Genomic DNA, 19,562 nt, shown 5'->3' with positions numbered 1-19,562 from the left:
GCCCGAGCAGCACCGAGCTCCCTGCGCGCTCCCCCCTATGCCCGTGGGCTCCAGGCCGGCCCTGCAGGGAAATCTCCGCAGCCCCCGGGCGCTCCCGGGCCAGCCCTGCCGGGCGCCACCGCCCCGGACTCCTCCCAGCCGGGTTTGCTCTCCTGACAGCTCCAGTCTCGCCTCTTCAAGAGCAGAGCACGCTGTCCCCCCAGGGCTTTGCCGCTGGGAGCACTGCGAGAGATCCTGGGAACACTGGGAGGGAACTGGGAGGGAGAGTGGGAGCAGCGGGAGTGAGCAGGAAGGAGCACTGGCAGGGATATCAGGAGCCCTGGGAAGGAACAGCGCTCCCAGCTCCTGCGCAGTGCTCTCCCCATCCCTGCCGGGGCTCGCCAGGAAGAGGGAAACTGGCAGGGAACTGGGAGGGAACTGCTCAGCACTGTGCGAGGGGCAGCAGCCCCAGGGGTGAGCAGTGAGGAGGGGGAAGTGCCCCCAGTCCCTCCCCAGTGCCCCCAAAATGGGATTGAAATGGAGGGGAGAAAGCTTTTCTGTAATTGTGTTTGAACTGGGGGGATCCCCATTCACCTGTCATTTGAAGGAAAACAAGATTTTGGGTGTTTGGCTTTTTAATGATTTTGGGTGTCTCACAGTAAATTACAGTTTTCCATGATTTTCATGTTGAAATGAAAGGAGAATATCTTTATGGTGCATTTTGAATTGAGGGAAAGAGCCCCATTTTCATCAACTTCAGGTTCAAACTGAGAGCAAACACGGCTGTCCCTGGTCTGAAAGGGCTTCCCTTGAGAGGAACCTCTTGATGTGCCACTGTAAGAGTTCCATGGAGGGGGAGCCTCCATTTGAAGGCACCTTCACAGATTAAAAAGGTTTTCAAAAGCCTCCAGAATGTCTTTGTTGAGGGAAATTGAAGAGGGAAACTGCATGTCTCCTTCTATTAGGAGGCTAAATTGAGGAAAAAAACCCCTCGATTCACTTTTGATTTGGGATTAAATTGGGGGGGTACCCTCCTTATGCTTCATTTAGGGATCTAAATCGAGAGGGAACCTCCGTTCTCCCCTTGACTCAAGGCTTTGAACTGGCGACAAGAGGGAGTTTCCCCTTGGTTTAACCATGGAGCAATTGCGGTAGAAGGGTGAGGATGAGCTGGCGCTGCGGGCCGGGCTCAGTCTCTCCCTGGGGACGGCAAACGCCGCCAGGCACCGAGCGATGCCCCCGGCACTGCCTGTGCCGTGCCCGCCGGATCCAGCAGCGCTGGAAGCTCCAGGAGCAGCTCAGCGCCTGCTCCGCGCTCGGCCCTGCGAGCCCGGCCCGGAGCGGGGGCTCCGGACACATCCCCGTGCTGGGGCAGAGCCGCTGCTCGGCCCGGGGATCCTTTATCCCCCTGCTGCGGCTGCCGGGGGCCGAGGGCACAGTCCTGGTTCCGAGGCTGAGCCCTGCTGCTTCACCACTCGTTCTCCTGCCATGATTTGTGTCATAATAAATTCAAAGAATTCCCCCCAGTCGTGTCCCTTTATACCAGTGACCAGTGAGAGATCTCTGCCTGGCCTTTTCCTGACCCCCGAGCCTTTCCTGCTGTGTTCTATTGCCTGCCCAGGGGCAGGAGCAGAGGCTCAGAGCTGGCCCCGGGCTCCTGGCCTGGCCCAGCCCAGCCCAAGAACCCCTGCCAGCATTCCCTGCACCATTACCCGGCCCCACGGCGGCTGCGGCTCCTCGGACAGGCGGCTCCAGGAGTTCAGAGTGGGCAAAATGGGAGCGAGGAACAGGAGGCAGCTGGTGCCAGTGGGTGAAATGGCTTTGCTGGAGCTGGCAGGGACAGGAGGAGGGCGGAGAAAGTGCTGCAAAGTAAAGGGGAGAGAAAGAGGGACAAGGCTGGAGTGGTGGAAGGTGGCGGGGATGGCCATGGGGCAGGTGGGCATTTTGCTTTGCAGCTCTGTGTGAGGAAAGGAAGAGCTGTCAAATCCGTGCAGGAAAAGTGGAGATAAATAGCACATAGTGGAAAACCCTGACGATTGGGATTAATTTGATCTGCCTGAACTGCAAACCTGGCAGACCCCAAGCACCACCAGCGTTGTGATGTGTCGTGACCTGCCCCTCCCCTGGCTGCAGCTGCCTGGGCCCGTGGGGACCCCCAGGAGCAGCTTCCTGGGGAGTGCAGTTCTTCAGCAGCTTCACCGGTGTGGGGCTTTTTTTCTTAATGTGGTCTTTTTGAGCCAGGCATCCTCTCCCTCTCCCTCTCCCTCTCCCTCTCCTCTCCTCTCCTCTCCTGCTCCAGCGCTGGTGGAATCGTGGTCGGTGCTGCCCGAGCTCGGGGCTCGCTGCGGGCGGAGGGGGCGGCGCTGAGGGCCGGGGAGTTCTGCCGAGTTCCTGGTGCCGGCTTCCCCCGTGTGCCCCCTGCGCTGGGATCGCCCAGGGAGCGGCTGCCCGCGCTCACACAATCACAGAATCTCTGGGTTGGGTTGGAAGAGACCTCTAAGATCATCGAGTCCAACCCAGCCCAAACACCTCAGCTAAACCCTGGCACCCAGGCTGTTTTTGAACACATCCAGGGATGGTGATTCCACCACCTCCCTGGGCAGACCATTCCAGTTCTTTATCACTCCTTATGCAAAAAACTTCTTCCTAATATCCAACCTATATTTCCCTTGGTGCAACTTAAGACTGCGACCTCTGGTTGTGTCAGTGCTGCGTGGAGAAAGAGCCCAACCCCACCTGAGCACAGCCACCTTTTAGGAGCTGTACAGAGTGATGAGGGCACCCCTGAGTCTCCTTTTCTCCAGGCTGAGCACCCCCAGCTCCCTCAGGGGCTCCTCACAGGGTTTGTGTTCCCAGCCCCTCTCCAGCCTCGTTGCCTCCTCTGGACGCGCTCCAGCGTCTCAACGTCCTTCCCAAGCTGAGGGGCCAGAGCTGGACACAGCACTCCAGGTGTGGCCTCACCAGGGCCAGGCACAGGGGCACAATGACCCCCCTGCTGCTGCTGGCCACACCATTCCCCATCCAGGCCAGGAGCCCTTGGCCTTCCTGGCCACCAGGACACACTGCTGGCTCATGTTCAGCCGGCTTTTACCGGCACCCCCAGGTCCCTTTCTGCCTGGGCACTGCCCAGCCACACCGTCCCCAGCCCAGAGCATGGCAGGGGTTATTGTGGCCAAAATGCAGCACTTGGCACTTGGATTTATTAAACTTCATCTTCCTGGACTCTGCCCATCCATCCAACAGTTCCAGGTCTCTCTGCAGACCCTCCTGCCTTCCCACAGATGGACACAGCTCCCAGCTCAGAGTCCTCTGCAGATTCACTAATGAAAGCCTCAATGCCCTCATCCATGGGGCCAGTGCAAACCCTGAACAGAGCTGGCCCCAGCACAGAGCCCTGAGGGACACCCCTGGTGCCTGGCCCCAGCTGGATGCAGCACCCTCAGCACCACTCTCTGGCCCATCCAGCCAGGGCTGAGCCCAGCACGGTGCTCCTGTCCCAGCCCTGGGCTGCAGCTTTCCCAGGAGGGAGCTGTGGCAGACACTGCCAAAGGCCTTGCTGGAGCCCAGACAGACACATCCACAGCCTTTCCTGCACCCATCAGCAGGGTCACCTGCTCATGCAAGGAGAGCAGCTTGGTCACACACGCCCCAGCCCTCCTAAACCCCTGCTGGCTGCTCTGACATCATGGCCATCCTGGAAGGGCTGCCTGCTGGAATCAATATGAATTGCTCCATGACCTTACTGGGCACTGAGGCCAGGCTAACTGGCCTGCAATTGCCAGGATCCTCCTTCCCACCCTTGTTGTGGATGGGTGTCACACTGGCCAGCTTCCAGCCATCTGGAACCTCCCCAGTGAGCCAGGGCTGGTGGTAAATGATGGAGAGCAGCTTCCCAAGCTCACCTGCCAGCTCCCTCATCCCCCTGAGTTGGATTCCCTCTGGGCCCACAGATTTATGTACATCCAAGCAGCTCAGCAGTTCTCTGACTGCCTCCTCCTGGATAACAGGGGGCCCATTCTGCCCCCTGGCACCATCCACCAGCCCAGGCGGGCACTTGTCCTGAGGACAAGCTGTGTTCCACTAAAGGCTGAGGCAAAGAAGGCATTGAGTATCGGTGAGGAGAGACAGACGGTCAAAGATTCCGATTTTAGTGTGGGATACAATTGCTGATTTATTCTAGGAAGATGTGTGATGTTTTACTACAGTGATTGGGTTAATCATCACATGAACAAACTTAGACATTTTAGACATCTCTTGCTTGCAGAAGTGCTATGTAATTTTCTTTTTCTTGTAAACCCATTTGATTCAATCTTCTTGTAATCTTGATTTAATCCTCAAAGTTCAGTTTTCTATTGCCAAGGCAATAAAGTTATGAAGTTGCTATAAAGTTTGTAGGCTAATCATGTCCAAAGTCCATCATCATCTGTCATTGACCCAATATTGAAACAGTTAACCACCTCTGCCTTCTCCTCCTCTGCAGTTATTAAGTTCCTTCCTGCATCCAAAAGAGAGCAAAAGCTCATCTTACCCTTCCTTTTATCATTAATCTATTTGTAAAAACGTATCTTTATTATCCCTTCCAAAAAATGCTAAATTGAGTTCAAACTGTGCTATGGCCTCCCTGATTTTTTCCCTACTTACCCTAGCAAACCCCTTAAATCTTCCTGAGAAACCTGACCCTCCTTCCAAAGATGACACTTCCTCCTTTTATACCTCATTTCCCATCCAGGCTGGATGCTTTGCTTGCTGATTCATCTTTGGGCACACAGGGAGAGTCTGTTCCTGGGCCCTCAAGATCTCTGTTTTGAAGCATGCCCACCTTAACTTTCTTTTAAGGGCTGCTTGCCAAGGAACTCTGAATAAATCTCCTGAAGAGGCCAAAGTCTGCCCTCAGGAAGTCTAAAGTAAAAACGTTGCTGATGCTCCTCCTGATATCACCAAATATCGAGACTACTGTAATTTCATTATCACAATGCCCCAGGAGGCCTCCAGCAGCCCATCTGTCACCAGCCCCTGTCCATTAACAATAATTCCAGGAAACTCCGTCCCCTGGCAGGCTCCCTCACCAGGATCCTACTAAAACGCCCAGGATCTCGGTAGGGCTCCCCCCCAGGATATCCTGCATGCTATCACCAACCTGTTGTGCTGTTAACGGGCGTAAACGTCGAGATGTCGGGCTCACGGCCAAAGCCTCACGGCGTTCCCAATTTTGTATTACTAACGGGTGTAACTTCCCGGTTACAATGTGGTCTGCATTCCTGAGCGCCGCCAAAACCTCCGCTCTGCGCTCCCGCGCCACGATTGGCGGCTTTCCCGTGCGTTGATCGGCCAAAAGCCTGACCCCACCCCGGAAAGAAAAGATTTTAAATAGGAGCGGTGGCGTGGAGGCCGGAAAATCGTTTCATTCCCCAGCGGCGGCCGCGCACGGAGCCCGGCGAAGCGGCGGCGGAGCTCGGAAGCGGCTCCATCCAAGGTGGGACCGCGGTCGGTGCTGCCCCAGCTCGGGGCTCGCTGCGGGCGGAGGGGGCCGTGCTGAGGGCCGGGGGGTTCTGGCGAGTTCCTGGTGCCGGCTTGCCCCGTGTGCCCCCTGCGCTGGGATCGCAGCCGAGGGAGCGGCTGCCCGCCCTCTCCTCCTTGCCCGGATGGCCGGCGTGGAGCCGCTGCCTCGGCAGCGATGGCTCATCCCGGCTGCTCTCGCTAGGACGGAGGCGGCTGCTCCGTGCCCGGCACCGTTCCCGGCCGTGCGGCACCGGGCTGGGGGCCGCTGCTCGGGCGGGAGGTGTCCGTGCCTGGCTCGGGGCTGGCACGGCATGAACTTGAACGTGCCTCAGAGCCCAAAGCGCTGCAGGCGCCGAGTGCGGGCGGAAAGCGGCGCATCCTGCCTGCTCCGGGGCCGAGGCTTCTCGACGCTGCCGTCGGTGCCGGGAGCCGCTCCGTGTGCCCAGGCAGGGAGCCGCAGCGGCCGTGCCGGCGCTCGGTGTGCCCGGGCTCCGAGGCGCCGGGGCAGGGAATCATGCGGGGCACAATGGTGAGCAGCCCGGGGCTGCTGCTGCTGCTTCTTGCCCCTCGGCAGGCGGACTCCGAGCCGCAGCTGCCCCGGGCCAGCAGCAGCCGGCAGCTCGCAGGCGCTCTCAGCGCCCGGCCCGGCCCGGAGCTGGGCTGCAGCGGCTGCAGAGCCACAGGGGCCGCGGCTGCGGCCACCGCAGAGCTGCCGGAGGCTGCGCTTGTCTCCGCACCTGCTGCCGCACCTCTGGGCAGCGGCGACAGCGCAGCCACAGCTGCCACCGCCCTCCTGAGCCCCCGCACGGCCGGCACCAGCAGCGACCTCTCATCGTGTGCCTTTCAGGGTGCCATCAGCGCGGCTGAAAAGCTGTTCCCGAGGCCGAGCTCCCAAAGGATCTGCCAGCAGCACTCCTGATGTCTCCGCAGCAAGGTGCTGTTTGTTCTGGGCAGAGAGATGGCGCCTGTGAGCCGGAGAAGAGTGAGTTCTGCTCCATGAGTAGAGTTGCGAATGAGCCCCAGCATCTCCAGGAGGGACCAGCAGCCGCGCTTCCACACTTGCCTGGGGCCCAAGAAACCTCTTGGCATAAGCATGGGCAGTGAGCGCACCTGTGGAGAATGGATTCTGCACCTGGGATGGGAGTGTGAGGGAGCCCCTGGCTCCCCAGGGCACAGCAGCAACCTACAACGTACACAAAAGGAATCTCAGAAGACTCCTGGGTGAGTACAGGGCCACCTCTGTGGCCTCTAGGCCGGGGCCCGTGTCCCCTCCCAAGGCCAGGGCTGGCAGGTGTGTGGCTGTTTCCCGATGTCTGAAAGAGGCCTCGTGCTCTGCTGGGCCCCATCCATGGCTGGAAGCAAGAGCCCCAGCTGCCCCCAAGGCTGTGCAGTTCTCCTGCTGCAGCCTGTGGCCACAGCTGTGTCCCTGCCTGTGGCCACAGCTGTGTCCCTGCCTGTGGCCAGGCTCTTGGCTCTCTGGCTGCCAGCTGAGGGAGGCCCACACTGCCTCAGGGCTCCCTGCTCTGCTCCCTGGCCATGGACTGAGCAGATTGCAGGGCCGGCTCTGCTTCTGGCAGCCAGCAGCTCTTTCCTGCTCCAGGTGAACGGTTCAGGTGCCATCCTGTGGGCACGGCGGTGCTGATTCTGCTGCTCCTGGTGCTGGTGCTGGCTTTGGGGGTGGCCGTGGCTGTGCTGGCAGGTAAGGGAGGGGCAGCAGCCTGGGCCCAGCCCCTCGGGGCAGAGCGGGCTCCCTGCTCCCTGCACAGGGGAATCCTCAGGTCTTCTCCTCTTCCCCCTGCAGCACCACAGGTTCCAGTCACACCTGCAACTCCTCTGTTGGTTCTGGGCTGTCCCCATGGCTGGGTTGGGTACAAGGGTGTCTGCTACTACTTCTCACGGGATTACAGCACGTGGGATCAGGGTCAGGAACGGTGCTCCGAGCTCAATGCCTCCCTGGCCATTGCCAAGGATGAGGAGGCCATGGTGAGTGAGGGGCTGCGGGCGGTGTGGGGTGGCTGAGGGCAGCCTGGGGGCGCTCCTGGGCCGGGCTCGGTGCTCGTAGCTGCAGCCCTGCTGCAGCCCTGGGCCGGGGCCTTGCAGGGAAGGAGCCCCGGCGTGCGGGGGCAGCCCCGGGCACGTGTCCCCCCGAGGGGCCGGGGAAGCTCCCACTCCTCTCTCCTGGGCAGGATTTGCTCTCCCGCCTCTGTGGGAACGGCGATTTCTGGCTCGGGCTGCGCAGACGGGGCGAGCGCCTGCACTGGGGGGACGGCAGCAGCTACAGCTCCCGGTGAGTGCCGGGGAGCCGGGCAGGGCCTGGGGGCACAGGGGCACAAGGGCTTCCCCTGGCAGCCAGCGCTGCCTCTGCTCCTTCCTGCAGGGTTCCTGTCATCGGCAATTCCGACTGTGTGTACCTGGCTGAGAGGATATTGAGGAGTGACAACTGCTCCAATGAGCGGCCGTATCTCTGCAGCAAGGCCCAAGCTCCCCTGTAACAGGGGCTGCACAAAGGACCTTCTCCGTGCTGGGCAGTGCTAGATTCACCTCTGAGCCCAGCACAGCGCTGTCCTTCCTCAGCTGCGCCCTGTGCTTTGCACTTCCTCTCAGGGTCACCTCAGTGCCTCTTCATGCCCAGTGCCAGCGCTGGGCTGGGGCTGCAAAGGAAAAGTCTCTGCAATCCATCCTGCCTCTGATGCTGCCTGCAGTGAGGGCATTGACCTCATTTTGTGTGGGAAATACAGCTCACTCTTTACACTTTTTATAAAAGTTTATTGTGGGTTTAAGTCCTGCCCTGGGGTGCTTGTCTGCTTGCACAGGGTTAATTCAACCTACGCTTTCTATATGCTGTTACCTATATAGAGCTACATGCACATTTATAAGAGTGCATGTAGCTCTAATATTTAAGGATTATAATATGAAATATATTATTAAATTGTATATATGTAATATATATAAATTTTGAACAGCTTTTAAGAACTGCAGCATAACTTTGAATTTTTTTGGTGGTTTAGGTTTTTTAGCTTTTTCAGGCCATCTTGTACCTTAAGCTGTTATATTTCATGGTTTCTTTTGATTCTATCTTTTTGTATTTTCACTCCCTGAGAATGAGGATCAATAAACTCTTTTTTTTTCCCATGCTCTTGTTTCTGTTATCTTGTCTTTCTGATAACGAAGTCCTTGAATGTGGAAAATCACTTAAGTATTTGACACCATTTTCTGAGTTAGTTACATGAAACAATCATTCCAAGATATCCCAGTCTCTATTGTGCTATGGCCTAAGATAGTATCTATGACACTTCTATTTATTAAAGCTACAAGGTGCATACATAAACTGACAGATTATACTATATCAAATGCAGTAATTACAAATTGTACTATATCAGGGTTTTTGTGATCAGTAATAGCGTGCAAAACAAAAGGTAGTACATAAACGCGAAAGCCAATACCTATATTTATAATTTATATCATTGTACAACAAGCTTAGTTGGGAAATCCAAATCATCTGGGCTTCTGGAAATCATCACAAACTGGCCTGAAGGTGACACTTCTGGACTGTCCTTGGAAGATGAGAGGAAGGACTGTCACTTTTAAAATTTTAGAGGCTTATTAAACCTTAACAAAATATACAACAACAGACTGAATAAGGAAAAATTACAGCACTGGGGGCCTCTGTAACTCTCAGCCATGTGCTTGTTTACAAAATGGATGCTCTGTGTTTTATATCCTCAGCCCCTCCCAGAGTTTTGTCAGTCAGCTCCTTCTCTGCCCTCCACAGGTGGAGATCACTTCCTCACACCTTGATTGGAGCTCAGGTGTTGTCCTGTGGCCTCTCCTGGTAATGAGCCGGCCCTCCCCAAATGCCCTGGGAACTGAGGCTGCTACAAGGGGGAGGGAAGGGGGAATAGGGGGGGGCATATTACAGTAGCAGCACTATTCATCTACAAAACTTCTCCAAACATACACATAATATCTGCCTCTCAATTGTGAGAGCCAACCATCACAATGTTCATCTATTTAAAAACCCTCTTTTCCTATGAGTCATTTGGCTTGAAAAATTAACCGCCATTTTAAATTCTGATCATCTCTCCAAAAAACTTTTAATGAATCATACTAGTATCTGTTGATGTGGGCAAGGAGAGTGGGAACAGAAGGAAAAAATCTGTTTTTTTTTTAGCTACACCTATTTGGAATGGACAAAATGGGATCAGTGAGGTCTGGTGTGGCTTTTTTACCCCCATCTACCATGCCCATGGGGCTGCTACTCACAGCAGGTGTATCTTAGTGGTGAGTACAGAGGCCAACTCAGTCTTGCCTTCTGGTCCCTGTAGTATTAAAAGACAGCTGAGCAATGACAGAGGTCTGGGGTGCTTTTCTTGCCCCCACCTTGCCATGCCTATGGGATTGCTGCCCACAGCAGGGCTATGGAATCTTCTCAGTGGTGAACACAGGGGCCAACCTGGTCTTGCCCTCTATTTCTTATTTCACTCTACTTGTTGGTCCTTAAGGGAACTGCCCCAACACCTCTGATGGTTCCCTGTGTACTACCCCTCAAGAGATGCTTGTGATTTTCATCTATTAAACAGGACAATTACATCAATAAACGATAAAGTTCTAACTCCCCACCCAAAGTGTTAGTTAAACAACCTTCAAGCTGGCTGGAAGTTCAACTCCACTTTTCAGACATCTTCAATCTTTGGTTCTCTCTCACCTGCTCTGCATGTTACAGTCTATTCTTTGGGTTCTCTCACCAGCCTTTAATTCTGTTGCCGTGAGTCCCTCTCACTCTGTGCTTGGCACAGCCCATTCAGCTCTCAGGTAGAAGGATCCTTCCAAGCCAAAGGGATTTCTGAAGCAGTCCCAGCCTGCAGCCCCTGGGTGCCTTCAGGCCATCCATCCAAAAGGAAAAGTGGCTTCTGGACCCTGAGAGAGCCCAGTGATCTGTTGGCAGCAGAAATCAGGAATGGAGAAGGTGATTCCAGCTCTGCTGGGTGCTGTTCCTTCCCATTAGACAGGAGAGGATCAAGCACATTCCATCAGCCTTTGCTTCCTCAGGGCATGAAATCCCTGAGGAGACAAGGCCACCTCAGGGCCACCAGATCCCACGTGAGAGAAGGAAATGCTAAAAACCTCACCATGGTCTCAGTCACTAAAATGAGGATCTTTTCTTGTGGGTCCCCAATACCATTTCCAACAAAGCCCAGCTGGTGCTGAAAATTGCATTCACATTCAGGGGGCAAAACCAATAAGGAGTCACAGATATCTGAGGTAAAATGAGTGACACATAAAAGTAAAAATTCTCTTTGTTTTCAACAGAGGCAGATTTTCATCTTTTAAGCCCAAATCTTCTCTGACACACAGAAAACATAAAATACAGAAACATTTTACTTCGTACTTGAAACATTTGATTTTTGGGAATTCTACTTTTACATGAAGTGTGGCTGGATGAACACTACTGAAGCACACAAATACTAAGACTCCTACTGCAAACTGCAGAAATTACTGAAAATTCTCTTCTACTGGCAGTAAGAGTAAACATGTCTAAAGATTTCTTTGTATGGAGAATAGCTGCAATGAATGGTTTCAACATCAAAATCATCTGGAAAATGATGATTTCCAAGTAAAGTGTTAAAAAATGAACACTGTGTTATAGATATATACTATAGTATTATTGTCATTTGGCAAATATTAAATGGATTCTCTATGTGTGGTGTTAAAGTGGCTTTGCTATAAACATATATATAGTTACTGTTTCTGTTGCTAAATAAAACTTAGAAATAGCTGATCTAGATCTGCTTGTGTTAAAATGCCTGCTTGGCTGAGATAATATCCAAGGAATATATGATGCCAACTCATAGCACTCATCTTCTGAAGGCAGTGTGGACTCAGGCCCAAGAACTGAAGGTAATGATAAAATGGACTAAAACCACAACCAAGAAATGTGCATGCTCTGAAAAGCAGGACCCGAGGAAGAGCCATGCAAAACAGTTCTTGGGACATGTAAACCAGTTTGGGAAAAGTTTACATATGCACCAGGCAGATGCAATAGAAATGCTGTTAAAGTGTGTTTCCAAACTAGCAGGTGTTGGGAAAAAGTTTAAATATCCACCAGGTAGATGCAATAGAAATGCTGTATAAAGGGTGGTTCCGGCTGTAATCCCTGCTTTGTTGTCTTTGTCTCCTGTTAAACTCCTTTATTAAACTTTTACATTTTACCAGGAGAGAGAAGAGTGTTTTTTCCACTCCATTTCAGGTATTTTGTGAGTCACATTTTCAAAATGATTCGTGAAATAAATAGGGCAGGAGATCTTTCTCCTTTTAATGCCTTTATTATAACTCCTCTGGGGTGAGGAGAGCGGACGGGTCACGCTCACGCCGCCACGGCTGTGTCTGCTGAGCTACAGGCAGAGCTGGGACTTCCGTCTCACAAGAGCACCAAGAGATTCCTGCTCTTCCGGTGTGACATTTGGGTTCTCTTTCTAGCCAATGTCTTTTAGGTTAGAGTAAGGGGTAAAAAGGATCTTAGCGGATACTGGATTCTGTTTCTCACATCTAGACATCACTTCGATCCCTCAATTCCCAGTTGGCTCGTTGTTTTTTAGGGGTTTTTGCTGGGTTTGGTGAGGGGTTTCCTCATTTGCATGCCAACCCCGTTGTCTCCTCCCCTTCACCATCCCGGGTGCCATCCTCCCGGAAGCAGCCGTGTGTTACTCGGGAAAAATGAGAATTCTCAACCATCAACAACAGGTAGTTAATGAAAAACTATTAATGATGAGAAACTATCAACAACAAACAGTTAGAACGCCGCCCTGGCAGCAACTGGCCCAACCTGTGAGTTCTGCAACCTTTTAGAAAAAATGGGCAACTTTTCTACTCATAACAACTGTCACAAGCTAATCTGTAGGAGGGCAAGAGAGCATTACAGTAAGTCACAGTTTGACATGGGAAGAATTTAGGGAATTGATAGGAAAGCTTTCTGTCTAACTAACAGTGTGTTGAACCACTAAGAAGCTGAACATGCTTCTGTGAAAGGAATTGTTAAAACCAAAGGAACCCGGCAATTTCCTCTTCCCCGTCTGGCCAGGAGTGAGGTACCACAGCCGGGGGGCGCTGCCACCGGGCCGGGCTGGGTCCCTTCCCCATCCCAGCCCCGCTGCCGGGCAGGGAGAGGGGGATGCTGCGGGCCGGATGGAGCCGGCCTTGCTCTCATCTCACTGCTTGTTACAGCCCCAGCCCGGCCCAGCCGAGCCCCGGGAGCAGCCCCAGGCCAGCATCGGGATTTTACCGCAGAGAAGCGGCCGCAGCCATCGGGCAGGGCAAGGAGAAGCCGCCCCTGTCCCACCCAGCCCAGCCCCGAGCGCTGCTGCTGCTGCTGCTGCTGAGCTCCGGCCGCGCTGATCAGATCGGAGCCGCTCCCCAGCCGCAGCTCCGGGTCTGGAACGGGGTCAGGGCAAACATCTGCAGGCTCCAAGCAGCACACAAACCCTTTCAGTGCTTCAGTCCTCCCTCGAGTGAGAGAAAATAACAAGATACAAACGTGTAAAAGAACAACATGAAAACATCACCGTCAGTGAGGAGGAAGTTAAGTCCCAGATGGGAGGGACGAGGAGATGCCTTGATTTTAAAGCTGAAATCCACTTAAAAAGGCATTTTTTCCCTATAACACATAAAACTCTGGGGAGATGAAGGGTTCAAACGGATATCCAACAAAGGCCTCCACACTAAAGTAAGCAGATGCTAAAGTATCTGTAATGCCCTGCCTACCAGCCCAGGAGGACACTTGTCCTGAGGACAAGCTGTGTTCCCACTAAAGGCTGAGGCAAAGAAGGCATTGAGCACCTCTGCCTTCTCCTCATCTGCAGTTACTGAGTTCCCTCCTGCATACAAAAGAGAACAAAAGCTGGTCTTACCCTTCCTTTTACCATTAATATATTTGTAAATACAGGTTTGGGTTTTTTTTATCCTATACAAAAGTTGTCAAATAAAGTTCAAACTGAGCTTTGGCCTCCCTAATTCTTTCCCTACGTACCCTAGCAGCCCCCTTAAATATTTTCTGAGAAACCCGACCCTCCTTCCAAAGATGATACATCCTCCTTTTATTCCTCAGGTCCTTCAGACCCTCATTCCCCATCCAGGCTGAATGTTTGCATCATTGAGTTTCTTTATTGGCACACAGGGACAGCCTGTTCTTGTGATATCAAGATCTCTGTTTTGAAGCACATCCTCCTTTCCTGGATTCCTTTAAGGGCTGCTTCCCAGGGGTCTTTCTGAGTAAGTCTCCTAAATAGGTCAAGATCTGCCCTCAGGAAGTCTAACATAAAAACTTTATGAGAAGTTGCTCAAACTTCAAAGGAAGAAGAGTAATCCCATACTGTGAGGAGAAAATCTCTGTTCCCAGGGATGAAAATGATTTTAGAAATAAATTAAAAGAACTTTTGCCTTTAACCAGCTCATATTTAAAACGATACTCCATAGGTCAACATGACTCATAAACAAGCTGTAGGAAGGATGTAGAAAATGAGAGTAGCTTCACGATAAATCTCCCCCAGGCAGCTGCTATTTGTGACCAAATTAGGAACCAGGAGAAAACTCTTTCCTCTTGTGGAGAAGTCTCCATAACATTAACAAGAGGGACTTCTCTCCCTAAATGAACTGAAGAAAGACTATTTTAGAGGTAGTAAAATAACTGGAAATGTTTGGTTTTGTTTCATTACATTGTCAGTGGAAAAGAACAAGTTGTGGGAGGAGGAGAAGTGTTCTGAAGGGTTTGCTTTAATTCTTGCCACTTTTTTTCCTTTTAATTACTATTTGTAAAATTTTCTTTATACCCTTTTAAAGTTTTAAGCCTGCTTTACCTTTCTCCCAACCCTGTCTCACAGCAGCAGGAAATGAGTGCACTAGTGATTGATCAGCACCAAAATCACTACACAGTGCACTGCAAAACTTGGCTTTTTCAGGGAGAGGAGGGAGGAGCAGAATCTAATCAAAGCTTTGCCAACTTTGTGTCCTCTCACAGAGAATAAAAAAGAAGATAACTACACTGTTATGAATGAGGTCTTGATATGTCTAATTTAATAAACCACAAAATTAGAATTTAGCACCAAATTTTAATTGAGCAGCAATTTTATATAAAATAATACAATCAAATATAATCAAGTAGATATAAAATAATTTGGCAGTGGTTGGGATAAAGCATAAGCAAAACCGATTGATCGAGGTACAGGGAGGGTTTTTCTCACCCTGCCTCACGTACAAAAGGCAAAAGGATCCAAACACAACTTATATACTGTACGCTAACACATACTCATAAATAATTTCCTGTAAATCCTCTCCTGTTTTCGATTATTGAAATCTGTGTCACTGCACTGCACAGTGCATGCTCCGCCTGTTGCTGAGAGATCTTTTGGCCTTTCGGGGGTTGTTTCTGATGAAGGCTTCTCATCTTCACTGTCCTTTGAACAACCCCACAGGTTGCACATGCACCCCAAGTCTTGTGTTATAGAAGCCAGCATTATATTCCAAAAATGAGCCTCATTATTTCATAGATACCTGGAATCATCCCAATTTTGTCCATCCCAAGACCAATTTTGCTTTGGGAGCTGTCCCAGTTTTGTTCCTCACAAGGCCTAATCTGTTTTACAATATTGCTTATCTCAATACTCCATCCTCTATCCTATTTTTCCATGAACATCTGAGAACATCTGTTTCATGACACTAATAACATTCTTTTTCCTCTATTACTTTTTAACAAATATTTTCTAAAATATCAATATAGTTATAATTGTTAGCATGAATCATATTAATTTAACACAATTTTTCCCATTATCTCTTTTTGATCATATTGATTCATGCTTTTTATTAAAAGAGTGAATCTCAGTATCTTCTACATCCCCAAAAATCCAGGTTTTCACATTCCCTCATTTCTCTTTTTGATTAAATTTAATATGTGGTATTTTCACTTACATAACACAGGAGATAAAAAATGGTGTAGGCAACAGTTCCAATAATGAGTCCAGCTAGTATAAACCACCAGATTACCCCAAAGGGGTTCCAGCTTTTAACAGGTACAATTAGCTTATTTTGATCAACACTTTTCCATTGTTTTTTGGTTTTAGACCGCATTTAGATGTGTTATATTTTTCACAAACTTCTCCTTTTTCAGCCATTAGATAGTCCAAGGCCAATCTGCTCTCATAGACCGTTACTAGCATGTGCATGCTTTGTTGGGTAGCTGTTTTGTTCAAACTGACCTGAATTACCTTTTGCAGTCTTATCAAACGATTTACATATAAATATACATAGTTTGGAGTTCTATATTCCCCAGATCTGTTTACAGCCCAAAGAGCTGGATCATAAAAGTTTATGATCCTTTCTGTGGGCCATTCATTACAAACTCCATTTGTAGTTGCCCCTTATCAAAATGTTTAGGTTTGCATTGTTATTGCCCATGACTTTATCAAGTGGGGCTTTCTCTAGCGGATTTCCCTTGGACCAGGGCAGGGTGCAGGAGGAGGGTTGGATAACTCCTAACCTACAGGTCCCTTTCCATCTCCGGGGTAACTGACTGCACACTCACTGTCCACAAATCCAATATAGCCCATCAGGGGCCTTCCACGTTCTACTTATATTGTCTGGTTGGTTCCAGTTGGGATCTATATTTTCTATGGAATGGTAAGGGCTAGCTACAGAACTATTATACCAGCACAGATTGACTGTCCCACTTGCAATAGTTTCTCTTTGTTGTTCTCCAATACCCGTTGGTTTTGTTTGACCACCAGGTCATAGTTCTATTATCTGAATTTACAATTAAGGTAGATTCACAGGGAGTATGTCCCACATCATTGGTATAGTTCTTTCCTTCTCAAGTTACACAAACTGCTCTGATTACCTGATGACTTAAGGTACACCCTCCAGGCCATTTTATTTTCTCAGAAATTTGGGTGTATTTCCCTTTTAAAAAGTGTTCTGGAGCTAGACCTTCACCCCTCCATGGCCATCTTTCAGCCCTTTGAGTTCTCCCACAAATGCAACCTTGATAAATCCAACTCGGCTGTCATTTTGTGCATTAAATCTACAAAAAGATTTCTACCTGAAGTTGGCAAATCCCAGTTGCTATCTTGCTGCCTTCATTGGTTATACAGCCCCCTTGGATTTTTCCCTTTATTTTTAGCTTGCTGGTTTTGTTCTGAATTTCCCCACTCTTCTCTTTTTGGGAAACAAAGGAATTCTCCCTCTGTGGGGCAGTCTGGGCTGGAAGGCGTCCATTGGCTCAATCCTAGATTAACTCCCAGCCCCAATAGGCTCAGCCATTTCTGTGGCAAGTTTGTAAATTTGTCTGGTTGTAACATTCAGCATCAACAGAGTGATGCACTGCAAAAACAGTCATTGAATTGTGGCTGTCCCCTATGAGTTGGTAGCATTTATTGCAGGGGTTGCAGATGCACAGGGTACCAGGATCCATGTCAGGAGCAGGTACCTCAGGAGTCTGGACTCTCCACCTCTCTCAAGGCCCCTTGGGCTGCAGCCAAGGGCTGAGATTGTCTTCTGGGTATCACAATCTCTGTCCTGGAACCTCATTGCTGGTACCATTTCTGCTGAGCCAAACTCCACTCTTACCCCTTGAATACAGTGACTATAGCACAGGATACTATTGCTGTGTGCACCCCTCAATACAATGATTATAGCACAGGATACTATTTCTGTGTGCACCCCTCAATACAATGATTATGACACATGATACTATTTCTTTGTAGCCCACCTGAGCGCAAGGATGATGGCACAGGATCCTTACAGTCTGGAGGCACAGTCCTATGCCATTCCCTGGGTTAGTTGTCAGTTCTTTTTTTATGAAATAAAAGGGGCTTTGGAGATGTGCCAACCACAGGTAATGTTTTAACACTCTTTTCTGTAAAACAAATACTAAAACAATTTAGTCAAGCAATACAGAAAAAAATGTTATAAGATCTAACTTACTGGTTGCCTTTTACTCTGACATTGGGGATAATTACTAAATAATCTTTGCCACTAGTAAACACACTTGCAATGCCCATCTGTAGTGGAAACAAATCTATGGTGTGACTCATACATTTCCTCCCCCTCCACAGCTGTAGGTGATAACACAATTATCTGTTACACAATGGCACACTTGCTCTCTTGCCTGTTCATAGGCTATTACAGCTAAAACTTGTTGGTCTCTGTCTTCTATTCATTGAACAGCTCCATGAATGGTTCTATCTCTAGTACTTAAAGGTGTTCCTATAAAATCCCTGAAAAGGCATGCTACTGTAAGCTGGTCACATAAGCAATTTAAGCAGGTTAAACAAAGCAGTTGATTTTCCCCTTGCTCTATTTTGGTTACCTTCCAGCACAGACAATACAAGCCCATGGGGGACAGCCTAGGCCATGCCCAGCACACGTCCAGTGCTCTGTTTCTTTCTGGGCCTCTGCTGCTGGCATTAGCCCCTGATCTCAGTGCCTCAGGTAATGCTGAATTCGTTCTTTGTGACGTTGTTTGGTCTCCAAACACAGTGGGGTTACTCAACCCAATGATTCCAGAATTGGTGGCAAGCTGGTGTTTGAGCAAAGGTTAAAATTTTATGAAATTACCAAGCTTTCCATCTGTAGTCACGCTGTTTGTATGTTCCAGCTGAGCTCACTACTGTATCAGTGTGTTCACACTCTGGACCAGCCCTGATGTTAGGTAACCACAGCGACAATGCTGATACCACCTCTCCTTACAATAGTTACATCCAATGCCTACAAATAGTAGCTTGTATAAAAATTTCTAGTGGACATAAACTATACTTTTTAGCCAGCCTTTGGTACACATTGCAAATTTCCCTCTGCTGTAACACAATTACTTTGATAAACAAAACAAATAACACATATCAAACACTCACACACATAGTTTGGCCAAACTACATAAAACATACATTCATTACTATTAAAACTTCTACCCCAAATTATTTGCTTTTATCCCTTTCAATTGTAATCCAAATCTTGGAATAATAGGCTTCAACAAAATTTTGGCTGCTCTTTGAGCTGTAGCCCTAGCTGCAGGGATGGCCTCTATCCACTGAGTCAATTAATAATGAATAGATATTTCCACCTGCCCACTCTGGGTAATTTGGCAAAATGAATCTGGATCCTTTTAAATGGCCTGTATACCATATAGCAGCCCCCAGGGGGATGAGTCTTCCACACCTTTTTGTTCACTTTTCAACATGTAAGATGCCCCTGACTAATTTGTTTTCTGATTTCAAATATTCCTGTATATTCATACTTTTTTTTTTTTAAATGATCACAAAGTGCTTGTCCTTATGAGGACCAATTCTTAATTTAATCAAGGGCTCTTTTGGTGTTTCAGTCCTCATTAAATACAGTCCCTGACACCCCTACTCCTCCTGAAACCCCTTTTTATCTTGCTTCCTTTCCCTGCAAAATTTCCACAGGTGTCGCTTCCCATGGCAATAGAAACAGGTGGGTCTCGAGTCATTAGGGTAGAATTTAGATTACCCTCGTGTCTCAATGCTTTTGTAAACCCTTCTGCATTTTTCTTGTTGTTTTAAAACCTTCTCCCTCTCTATTCCTTTCCCTTCCCCTATGCTTGACCCTCATATATGTACAATCTTTGCACACAAACACTTCCTGCACATTTCTACAACTTTCTGTAGCTCTTCCTCTAAATTTTCCAAGCCATCTAATATGTCCATCACGTCTCCCCAAGATCTATTATTGGAGTTCATTTCTAAAAGCTAATGCAAGCCTCTTAAAATGTTGCAACAGTTAAAATTCACTACCATCCCCAGGGGACTGTCCCAGAGAATTGCTCCCCACCCTGTTCAGAAATCCCCTTGTTTCTGACTAACCCTGAGAGCCTCTCTCCTGAGCACTCGGTCCCAGGTACAACACACCACCTCTCTTGCCCTCGTTTCTGGCAGGTAAATAACCAGGAGTTCCAGGTACCTGGGAAATCCTCACTCACTCTTTTCACTCGTGGTTTAATCCACTCTAATACTTGCTCATCTCTTGTCAGCCACTTGCTCCTGCCTGATTCCACCCACCCCAATAAGCTCCTGCCTCTCATTCTT

General features: G+C 49.5%; 1 protein-coding gene and 1 long non-coding RNA gene across 2 annotated transcripts; both read left to right on the top strand.

Moving 5' to 3' along the window:
* Positions 1-6,396: 6,396 nt before the first annotated feature.
* Positions 6,397-11,051, top strand: LOC141729466 (uncharacterized). The gene is made up of 6 exons (XM_074544181.1): positions 6,397-6,460; positions 6,571-6,699; positions 7,079-7,177; positions 7,280-7,461; positions 7,665-7,765; positions 10,284-11,051. The coding sequence occupies exons 1-6, from the start codon at positions 6,397-6,399 to the stop codon at positions 10,684-10,686; spliced, it is 978 nt and encodes a 325-aa protein (XP_074400282.1). The 3' UTR covers positions 10,687-11,051.
* Positions 11,052-12,043: 992 nt separating this feature from the next.
* LOC141729635 (uncharacterized) lies at positions 12,044-18,951 on the top strand. Its single transcript, XR_012581039.1, has 3 exons — positions 12,044-12,219; positions 17,226-17,296; positions 18,924-18,951. It is a non-coding gene; the product is annotated as an uncharacterized LOC141729635 (long non-coding RNA).
* The last annotated feature ends 611 nt before the right edge of the window (positions 18,952-19,562 follow it).

The sequence above is a fragment of the Zonotrichia albicollis genome, chromosome 7 (genome assembly GCF_047830755.1).
Source record: "Zonotrichia albicollis isolate bZonAlb1 chromosome 7, bZonAlb1.hap1, whole genome shotgun sequence".
NCBI classification, from domain to species: Eukaryota; Metazoa; Chordata; class Aves; order Passeriformes; family Passerellidae; genus Zonotrichia; species Zonotrichia albicollis.
The sequence above is the reverse complement of the archived record's forward strand: the minus strand, read 5'-3'. Positions and strand labels throughout refer to the sequence as shown.

Coding starts and splice junctions, on each gene's coding strand:
- LOC141729466 (XM_074544181.1), top strand. CDS start 6,397: ATGTCTCCGCAGCAAGGTGCTGTTTGTTCTGGGCAGAGAGATGGCGCC. Junction 6,461..6,570: donor CGCCTGTGAGCCGGAGAAGA/GTGAGTTCTGCT, acceptor TCTTGGCATAAG/CATGGGCAGTGAGCGCACCT. Junction 7,178..7,279: donor GGCCGTGGCTGTGCTGGCAG/GTAAGGGAGGGG, acceptor TTCCCCCTGCAG/CACCACAGGTTCCAGTCACA.